At 40.5% G+C, this 10,801-nt stretch overlaps 1 protein-coding gene across 1 annotated transcript; it reads left to right on the forward strand.

Annotated features, from left to right (window-relative positions):
- Positions 1-356: 356 nt before the first annotated feature.
- On the forward strand, positions 357-10,678 carry LOC104279306 (collagen alpha-1(XI) chain-like; the record flags this gene model as incomplete). The annotated part of the gene is made up of 4 exons (XM_009876533.1): positions 357-524; positions 4,344-4,557; positions 7,832-7,994; positions 10,334-10,678. Coding segments are annotated over 4 exons (890 nt in total), but the record flags the coding sequence as incomplete, so codon positions are not given.
- Between the last annotated feature and the right edge of the window lie 123 nt (positions 10,679-10,801).

The raw sequence follows: 10,801 nt of genomic DNA on the forward strand, positions 1-10,801 counted from the left end.
AACTCACTCATCAAAAAGATGTGTTGTTAAGTTTCAATCACCAAGATTCTCTACGTTTGAGAAACAGAGATTTTCAGTGCGCAGTCAAACAGTTGGAAAGTCTGATCATACCAATTACATTGGATGGCATGAACTCTTACATATTTAAGAATGAATAATCCTCTTAAAATAATATGCTGGTGTAGGAGTGATCTGCAAGAAGTCAAAAGGAGGGTGCAGCTGCTGCTCTGATGACACAAACACTTTTGCAGTGAAATCAATATCCTTTTTAGAGGCTGCATGCTGTAGAGATGCAAGACAAGTAATTATTTTTTTGTGTCTTTTTGTTTATTTCTTTGCTTTTGTTGTTTTGTCAGCCGAACCCGTTGATGTGCTAAAAGCATTAGAATTTCACAATTCGCCAGAAGGAGTATCACGAACAACAGGATTTTGCACAAACAGAAGGGATTCGAAAGGGTCGGATGTTGCCTACAGAGTTTCCAAAGCAGCGCAGCTGAGTGCCCCGACAAAGCAGCTGTACCCAGGTAAGACGGTCAGAAAGCTATTCCTTTGCTAAATTACCTCACTGCCTACGTTTTTATGGTATCCAAAACACGTTGTGCACTCCATCATCAGCACCACAAAAGCCTTCTGTTACCCTTAGAGTAACAGGACCTGCCTACAAATGGCGGGACACTCTCTTTATTCCCTGAATGAATTAGTTTTTATTGGCTTCACTTATAAAGCTCTTCATCAAATTTTTTTGCCACTGATAGAATTGGCCTGTAAGTTGTATTACCTGTTGTTTCCCGATGATGGAAAGCTTATTTAGTGACTTTGGCAAGCTTCCTACAGTTTCAGTAGTCCATTTAAAAGCAATACTTCCTGGAGTAATGCTGCAGTGGTAGAAGTAGTTGTGGTTGGCCATTGCAAAATCAGTCCCATAAGTACCATCTGTTAAGAATTACCTGGGTATTTGGAGATCTAAACAAGGCTAGTTGTGGATAGCAGGTAATGTGATGCCATCTCCTCTCCGATTTCGCTAAAATGAAATAATCACATATTGGAAAAGACTCTTTGGCTGTTAAGGAGGGACTTTTATTCCATTATTTTGCTGTTACTTGTCACTTGACCCAAACTGTCAGAGGAAATTATAATAAGAATATTGAAAACCAGAATCCTGGAACGTTTAATTTGTCTACTTTGATACGTCATGCAGAGTTTGAAGAAGTCTGTCTCTAAACATACAGGTTTGATGTTGGCAAAGAAATATACTTCTTTTCTTTTGAAGAAGTAATCATATAGATGTCATCCAAAATCTATAAAAGGAGGGAACATGCATTATTTTGTAGTAATGATGCGTTCGCAGAGCAACATGGGAAGCAGCTATACACAGTTCAAGCATAACTTACATGTTCACTTAACCAATAAGTTTATATTTTTAATTCATGGAAGAAGATAAAAGCAAAATTCACTACAGATGTGATATTTATGTTATATTTAACACAGTTTGTCAGTTTTTTGTGTATCTTCTCAACTAGGTTGCATGTAGTTAACAGAACTATCTGGCTGGAAGTAGTGTTCACTGAATGGCACATTACAGTCTACAATGCCTTGCTGATATTTGATATTAATTGCTTCATCGAAGTGAGGTTCACAGAATATGGGCTGCTCTTTATTTAAAAAAATGCAAAAATGGTCCACTGTGTTGAAAAATGCAGAAGTTGCACAGTGCAAAAGGTTAGCACCTTTATATTCTGCGTTGTGCTCAGTGTGTCGTTGAAGCCGAATGGCGCAAGGAAAACTTTAAATGAGCATTCAAATGCAACCAGACAGAAGATTAAACTGTTTTGAAATTACTGATATTTTTTAATCAAAGCTAAATCAAAGCCTGAGAGTCATAAGTCTGAAAGCTGGGGTTGACATGCACTTATTCAGGAATCAAATCATAGCATAAAGACATCTGGCAGTTGCAGCAGTAACTGCTCATATGATTCTGGAATGCCAGAAAAAAAAAGTACCTCATGTTGATGGCTAACATCTAAATTTTGATAGCCTTTTGACATTTACATACCCTTCTTATTAATGCTTTCAGTTTCTGCAGCTGGGCCAAGGCCAACTCAATGAAATTCAGAGGCCAAATGCCAGGTCCTGCCCTTGGGCCGCAACAACCCCCGGCAGTGCTACAGGCTTGAGGAGGAGTGGCTGGGGAGCTGCCAGGCAGAGGGACCTGGGGTATTGGTGGACACCGGCTGAACAGGAGCCAGCAGAGTGCCCAGGGGGACAAGAAGGCCAGCGGCATCCTGGCTGGGTCAGAAATAGTGCAGTGAGCAGGAGCAGGGAGGGGATCGTGCCCCCTGTGCTCGGCTTTGGTGAGGCTGCACCTTGAGTACCGCATCCAGTTTTGGGCCCCTCTCTCCAAGAGGGACATCGAGGTGCTGGAGAGGGCACAGAGTTGGGCTGCCAAGCTGGGAAAGGGCTTAGAACATAAATCTTGTGAGGAAAGGCTGAGGGATCTGGGGCTGTTCAGCCTAGAGAAGAGGAGACTGAAGGGAGACCTCATCACTCTCTGCACCAACTACCTGAAGGGAGGTTGTAGCAAGGCAGGAGTTGGTCTGTTCCCCCCAGTGGAGAGGGGAGATGGATTTAAATTGCACCAGGGGAGGTTCAGGTTGGATATCAGGAAGAATTTCTCTACTGAGAGGATTGTCGGCCATTGGCACAGGCTGGCCCGGGGGGGGGGTGAGGCACCGTCCGCCTGCCCAGGGAGGGGGTTGAGTCACCGTCCGTGGAGGGGTTGAAGAGACGGGTGGATGTTGCATTGGGGGACATAGTTTAGTGGGTTGGTAGGGCTGGGACAAAGGCTGGACTCAACGATCTTCAAGATCTCTTCCAGCTGAAATGGTTCTGTAATTCTGTGAAACGAGCAGCTTTGCTCTGCCATTAGAGAGCTTGACTAAAGGCTCACTACACTGAATGCAGTGCTTCCTAGGTTTTGAGCTTTAATCCCTTCAAAATACGTTGTCAAAACAAGCCCTAAAGTGATCTATATTACTTCACAGTTTCAAGAGCTTTCTACAAAAAAAAGTTAAAAAAGGTGGTAGAAAGCACATAAAGCAAGATTGCAGCAGACAGTACACTTAAGTGTAAGACTAGGCATTTTGTGCTTTGTAAGAGTAGAATGTCGTTTAAAGAGGAAGGTGATTTTATGCATTTTGTTTTCACGCCGTAATGAAAGAGTTAATGCTATCGTTACCTCGTCTTTATGGAAGGTTCTGTGGAATCCAGAACGAGTTTTCCCACAAGACCTGTCTTGGAAACAATCTTATATTTTCTCCATTGTAAGAAGGAATTCCTACATCAGGTTTTCATGTTGAAGTCTTGCATACTTTTATTCAACACGAAAATGTAATACATTATGTTATTAAAACTTATTGTATTATATTATTAAAGCTTCTCAGAACATTTTACCCACTCATGCACGCAAAGTTGCAGTTACATTCATTGCCAACATGATTAGATTCTAATCCCTCTGTTTCTTGCCTGTGAAATTGCAGCTGAGGCCACACGGATCCAATGTGTATTCTGAATTTTTGTCTTAAGCTTCCTTTTTTGTTAAAGTAGCCTGTCGCCTCAAGTGAAATGCAGATTTACCACCAAATTTGACGAGAGCAGTACTGAGTACAAACATTAGTCCTTCTGTAATAGTCAAGCTATATCCACCTTTAATTTGGTTTATTTTCAGTTGTAAGGGTTGAAACAGTGGTTGATATCTAATCTCTACTTCAGCAAGAAAGCATTGGGGAATAAATTAAAATGAAATGTTCTTTGATTTTGATTTTACTATTAAATGAGTCATGTATTTGTTTATTGTTATGCACAATATTATTCTAGAAGGACTTACATACATATTTTGAGAGAGAAACTAGAACAAGTGGTTATCAAGGGAGAGGAAGTGCCTGCAACCATATTTGCTGTAATATGGATACTTATTTTATTGAGTGAAATTGTAGTGCCTGTTAAATTCTAAAAGATTGCTAAAAAGATAAATAGAAAAAAGAATGAATGTGAAACTATCATGTTTTTTGTATATGTTGTATGATTACGTAAATTCACAAGGGATTTACAAATCATATTTTTAAGAACCATTGAGGTATATCTTTCAGGAATTAAAGCGACATCAGAAAGAAAAAAAAAAAGAGGTAGCATTTCCTAGTGTAGTTTTTTATGTATTCATTTTTGACAACTAAAAAACGCCAGTAGTTTGTATGTGGGATCCTCTGTGCTTGTAGAGAAATGTCAGCCTTTAAAGAATGGTTTTATCTTTTATGAGTTTGTAACTATATTTATCACTTTGTTTACAGGTGGAGATTTTCCAGAAGATTTTTCAATATTAATGACAGTAAAACCTAAAAAAGGTCTCCAGTCCTTCCTTCTTTCTATCTACAACGAGCAAGGAATTCAGCAAGTGGGTGTTGAAGTTGGTAGATCCCCTGTCTTCCTGTTTGAAGATCAAAATGGAAAACCTGCCCCGGAAGACTACCCACTTTTCAGAACAGTCAACATTGCTGATGGCAAGTAAGTGTATAATTTTAAGATCATAGAATCACAGAATGTCTTGGGTTGGAAAGGACCTTAGAGCTCATCTAACCCAACCCCTGCCATGGGCAGGGACACCCTTAACCAGCCCAGGTTGCTCCAGGCTCATCCAACCTGGTCTTGAACATCTCCAGGGAGGGGGCAGCCACAGCCTCTCCGGCGATTTATTCCAGTGTCTTGCCACCCTCGCACTGAAGACTTTTTTCCTAAGAACCAATCTAAATCTCTTTTAACTTAAATCTATTCTCTTTTAGCTTAAATCGATTTCCTCTTGTTCTATCAGAAGACACTTGCAAAAAGTCCCTCCCCAGCCTTCCTGTAGGTTCCCTTCAGGTATTGGAAGGCAGCTATTAGGTCCCCCCAGAGTCTTTTCTTCCTCAGGCTGAACAATCCCAGGTCCCGCAGCCTGTCCTCGTAGCAGAGCTGCTCCAGCCCCTGGATCATCTTTGTGGCCTCCTCTGAAGATGCTCTGACAGATTCACGTCCCTCTTATGGTGGGGGCACCAGAACCGGGAGCAGTATTTGAGGTGGGTCGCACAAGAGCAGAGCAAAAGGGAGAATCACCTCTCTTGATCTGCTGACCACACTTCTCTTGATACATCCCAGGATGTGGTTGGCCTTCTGGGCTGCATGAGCGCACTGCCGGCTCATGTTGAGCTTCTCATCTATCAACACCCCCAAATCCTTCTCTTCAGGGCTACTCTCAACCCACTCCGTGCCCAGTTTGTGTTTTTGCCTGGGATTGGCCCAACCCAGGTGCAGGACCTTGCATTTAGACTTGTTGAAGCTCCTGCAGTTTGCACTGGCCCATTCCTCCAGCCTGTCAAGGTCCCTCTGGATGGCATCTCTTCCCTTATGAAAACTAATACCACAGACCACTGTAGAGGTGATATGATCTTTACAAACAGTTATCTTAAACATTTAAATAAATTAGTAACACAGTTTCTAGCTAGCTGGACTGCTGTGGTACAAAAGCAGAGAACCTTTGCGCGGAATGCACTTCCAGCTTCAGGTGGTGTACGCAGCTACAGCTACAGCCAAACCACCTTTCTTATTTGCCATTTAAATAAATCAAGAGTGAAAAAATAATAGTAGCACTTAAACCCACCGAAACTCAACCTATATACATTCTTCCTGGGCAATATAGAAATAAACTGTGTTTTCAAAAACTCAAGGCATATTCTCATCCGAAGGGCCGTCTTGTCCATTTGAAGGGGACAGGCGGAGTGAAGACAAGTTGACAAGAGAGCATGGAATTTCTTCTATCGTGAACCAAAACAGCAGATAAATAATATGGCTTGAGATGTCTATAGACAAGGAGATCAGGGAAGAATAAACTGGGCAATTAATCTGAAAGGCTGCAAGGACTTACACTGCACCCTCAGTCAAGGCAAATTAATCTCAAACATCTGTTATGTTATTAATGAAATTTTTAGGTTTTGGTAACTAACTTCCCTTTGTAGACAAGCAATCCTTCTCTGGGAATTTCATTCACATGCTTGTAAGTGGATGCATATTCTTCAAAGGCTTTTTATTTATTGTACTGCAGTCCAGGAAGAGCAGCCAAAGTCTTCAGAGATACACAGAATTAAATTTTATTAAAGCAAAAGAAAACAAATCAGTACAGAAAGGCAAAAAAATTCAACTATAATGAAATATGTTTTTAAAGCAATAAAGGAAAAAGAAAAAAAAAAAAAGGTAATTTTTGTCTAGCCCTTGTACTACCAGAGAATGAAATGTACCATGAAACTCATCCCTGATGCATTTCCCTGGCAGACGGACTGATAAAGCAGCAAATGTTTTTTCGTTGATGTCCTTTAAATAATAAATCTTTGACATGGATTTCAGAATTTCACCCAAAACGTTACAAAGCTGATAAAAATGAAGAACTCAAAATGCACTTGGTGTGGTACACTTTTCCACAGTGAGACTCCACAACTTCTAAATTGACTGGAGTCAATCCTCTCTGCAGTGAGCTGCAATTTCACACTTTCAGCTTCTACACGCTTTCGAAAGAGGCACCAACAATTTTCTTCTGACTCAGCTATTTCATGGTGAATCTGGGACAACAATCTTCATCTCAAAATGAGATATATTTTAAAAGTGTAAATGGTGTTAATGTGCCTGAGGATGCACGGAGAGTTTGCTTTCACAATGATAATGCTTAAACCACGTTCCAGAGAAAACACGGAATTAAGAGTTCTGGCTCGGTGATACTGCTTAGCAGTCAGGCTCCATGAGCTTTGAGATGTTCCTTTTGATATGCAGAAGCACTTTGTAATTATGATTAAAGCTGCCTCTCTGATTTAGACAACCTTAGTACCACAAATGCCAACTGAGATGACTAGATTCCAGCCTTCCTCTTACCAGTCACTAATATGACATATTTTGACACTTTTTGCCCTGATCTATCTATTTACTCTTTTGCTGCATGTTTGTTAGGTTACAGAGTGATCTGCTCTTGTTCTTAGATATTGAAGCTGTCATAGCAGAGAAAGCCATTAAATTAACGTGGTCTGTCGTGATAGTGAACTCTCTTGAAGATAATAGTGTTGCTGGACAAATCGGGCGAAAATTTCTTCTCAAATGTGTTTAACATCAAGTCATTTGTCAGTATTCCAAACCACTTCATGCAACTTTTGGTGAATATTTATGTAGCCAAAGCTATTGCAGGAGTATGGGCAAGCATCTGTAAGTGTATGTATCTGGAAAAGCGTCTCTGTTGGAAAAATCGTCTTTGAAAAATCTCTATAGCTGTGGGATACGTTCAACAAAAGAACATGCTAAAATTTTGGTAATTGTTCAGAAATAGTAAAAAGTAAATAACAAAGAATAAGGTGCTGGATGAAATTATTTGCACAAGTAATTCCTAAAGCGATTTGGAAAATCCAACACATTTGTAGAAGTAAAATCTACCATCAGATCGTTCAGTCTAATAAAATCCAAGCAGTGTGCTGCTAATGCTCTCTGGGTAAAGCTTCAGAGAAAGTCAGCTCGAGCTTCATCTGGTATGGGATATTTATAGCGAACTATAGGTCAGATTCCTTTGCACTAAGGGACAGAATTCATAGAGAGAATTGACAAACCCTTGTGTACGTACAGGTGAAGGAAGGAAACAAATGGAGATATTTCAGCTTTTGTCTGTGACTGGTCGGTGCACAATCCACAATAAACTGTCTTGATCAGAACACAATGGCCTGGTTTTAAAACATAAATACAGTGGAATTATGGTGTGGTTTGTTTTTTTCAATAGGTGGCATCGAGTAGCTGTTAGTGTGGAGAAAAAAAGTGTCACAATGATTGTTGACTGTAACAAGAAGACTACAAAACCACTCGAAAGAAGTGACAAAACGGTTGTTGACACCAATGGCATCACTGTCTTTGGAACCAGGATTCTGGATGAAGAAGTTTTTGAGGTAAAAACCAATACTGAACAAACAGAATGGAGTGATTTTGCATTCAGTGAAGTGCTTAGTGCAAATCAGAATGGATTTTGTAGGACAAAAGCTGCTATAATGTGGAAATTTGTAGAACCTGTGAGGATAGGCTGTAGTAAGAGAGAAGTAAAACAAAGTGTTTCTGCTCTTGGAAGATATGACACATTTTTCTGTCCTTTAGATTATGTTGTATCTGGAAGGGGTTTGCTTTTTTTGTCTTTCTGCCTAATATTGAGATACCTGAGATAATTAGGAGAACTAATCTGCGAAAGTTGAGTACTGGGATACTGAAACATTTTATTTCTGTCTCTCTTAAACGTTTACAGATACTTGTGAGTGCTAAGAGTATCTGAGAGAGGGGGAGGAGGACCTGGAAAGTTTTCTGTGTAATATGAATACTTTGTATGGTTTATCCCACTTATTACTCTCTCCAGTAACTGGAATATACTTTGGCATTAAGGACATATATGTTTCCATCATTTACTGGCCAAGAAGTACATATAGGAAGGGTGAAATGCCTCTAAGGAAGTATGTGACTGCCAATCATGAGGCCTTTCTAGGTAGAATCCTTATGTCAACGATTATTTTTACAAGCTAATAATAAAGCTTCCCTAAATCTACGCTATTGAGTTTCTTTTCTAATATTGTGATACAACAGTCAAAACTGTCAAATTTAAATTAAACCTGAAAAATAAGAAAATACAGAAGAGTGGTTGACTTCACATACAGAACATCTGTGCTCCATAAGTGTCCGGAGTGGTAACTCTAGCTTTAAGCAGTGCGGGTGCTTGAGAAGCCACGTAGGTATCGAGAGAGGAAATAGAAATTTTGAATGTGACACTGTGGCATTGTTATCTTTCATAGCCGTGGATGTGATGAAACATGAACCTTTTGAATGGGGAAATTTCTGGGATGATTTAAAGGCTCAACCAGTATGATAGATTTGGTATTCGCAGCCTAATATATCAGTAGCCCCCAATACAGTTTGCATGTGAGGGACGTTATTTTCCATTTTAAGCTGAATTCTACAGATTGCCTTACCTGAGGTGGGAATGAGGACTTTTAGTTTCTACATAAGATAATTACTTTCAATTTTCATTTGTATTTCCTTCTTAGGTCAGAAACCAAGTCCCACAACATATATATCTGGCAAAAATTAGTCAAAATATGTGCAATGTTAATATATATAAGAAAAAAGAACTCAGCAAAAAATGCAATAAATTGATATTTTGTTAGTGTTTTACAAGTGATTTTAGATTCTAATAGAAATTAAGGCAACAGGCCCTGGCTCGTTCTTGGAAAGTTACTGACCATATTAAAAGGCGGGAAGTGCATAATAGCTACATATTGGTGGTTGGTTTGTTTTCCTTCCTTAGTGCAATTGCTAAATGAAAAGAACTGTACAAAGTTTCAGAGGTGCTGAAATGATTGCACAGATCCCTTCAAAAATAAGTCATGCTGAAAAGCTCTTGACTGTTACATCTGCTTTGTGTATCTTAAGCAGCTGTAACTGTTAAATCCTCCCCAAAAAATGTTAGACTGGGTAAGACCATTCCCGCGGGAACACAGAAGGAGCACGGGCTATCTGCAGGGGAACTAAAATGATAGTTCTGAACATTTCCTGCTGTCATCCTTCTGTCGTAATGGGACTTGGAAAGAAAGATGAAACTTTGAGGCATGATGAAGAGTAGCTATTGTAAGATAAAATAATTCCTACTCCTACTCAGTGATAGTTTCCTCTGTCTGTACCGTTTGCAGCTGTACACACAATCCCCTCCGCTAGAAGAGGAGATGGGAAGAGATATGGTAGAATGCAATTATTTTTTGGTTAGTGACTGTTGGAAGAGTCAGTAAGATTGGATGAAGACATTAGCAAATTGAAATTGGTACTTAAAAATCCAAATCAGCAGGTTAACTGAAGAACCCCAAAAAATAACGCTTCACTTTTCTTGAAGTCAAACTTACATGGTCAACACAGACCTGAGGATATAACTTTAACAGAGCTTGTGAGAATGACTTAAATAGAAATACTCTGTGGGTTTTTGTCATGTGCTGAAGGATGAAAAAGGGAGCCAGTGATCCTGTCTTGAGTTTTTCACTGAAATCTTCCACCTTGATGCGCCAAGGCAGTGCTTCAATTCCAGCTGAGACCCACTAGGAAGAAATATGGCTCTGAACTCACAAAAGAAATCATGCAGCTGTAAATTCAGTTTACAGGCTACATCTTAGTGTTCAGCCCTGAGAACAGCAACAGCTCTCCTGTTTGCTGAACAGGTCTCCTGATTGCTGAACCAACTATGGTTGTATACCAATCAAAGGTCGTTAGAAAAACTGTGGGCACCCAGACAGAGGCCCCATGCAAGCGTGTGGGTGTTCAGGCCTCGGGCTGCAGAGAGTGCTGCAGCCTGACGCTTGCAATGGAGGGTAGTGGTGACGACACCTGTGTCAGATGTGACCAGGTGAACTACCTGCTTTGCCTGGTGGCTGAGCTGAAGGATGAAGTAGCAAGGCTGAGGACTATCAGGGAGTCTGAGAGAGAAATAGATTGGTGGAATTCCTTCCTGAATAGTAAGCGGCAAGCTCCACGAGAAGTGGAAAACCCCCTCCCCTGTGATCATCAAGCAAAACAACTGGAGCTAAAGGATGGGGAAGAGTGGAAGCAGGTGCCTGCCAGAAGAGGAAGGAAAAGCCCTGCTCTGCCTCCCTCACCTGCCCTATTGCCCTTGCAAAACAGGTATGGGGCTCTAGCCAGTGAGAGCCAGGCAAAGGAAGAGACAGGAGCAGGT

Source organism: Apaloderma vittatum, unplaced genomic scaffold (genome assembly GCF_000703405.1).
Source record: "Apaloderma vittatum isolate BGI_N311 unplaced genomic scaffold, ASM70340v1 scaffold28129, whole genome shotgun sequence".
Classification (NCBI taxonomy): domain Eukaryota; kingdom Metazoa; phylum Chordata; class Aves; order Trogoniformes; family Trogonidae; genus Apaloderma; species Apaloderma vittatum.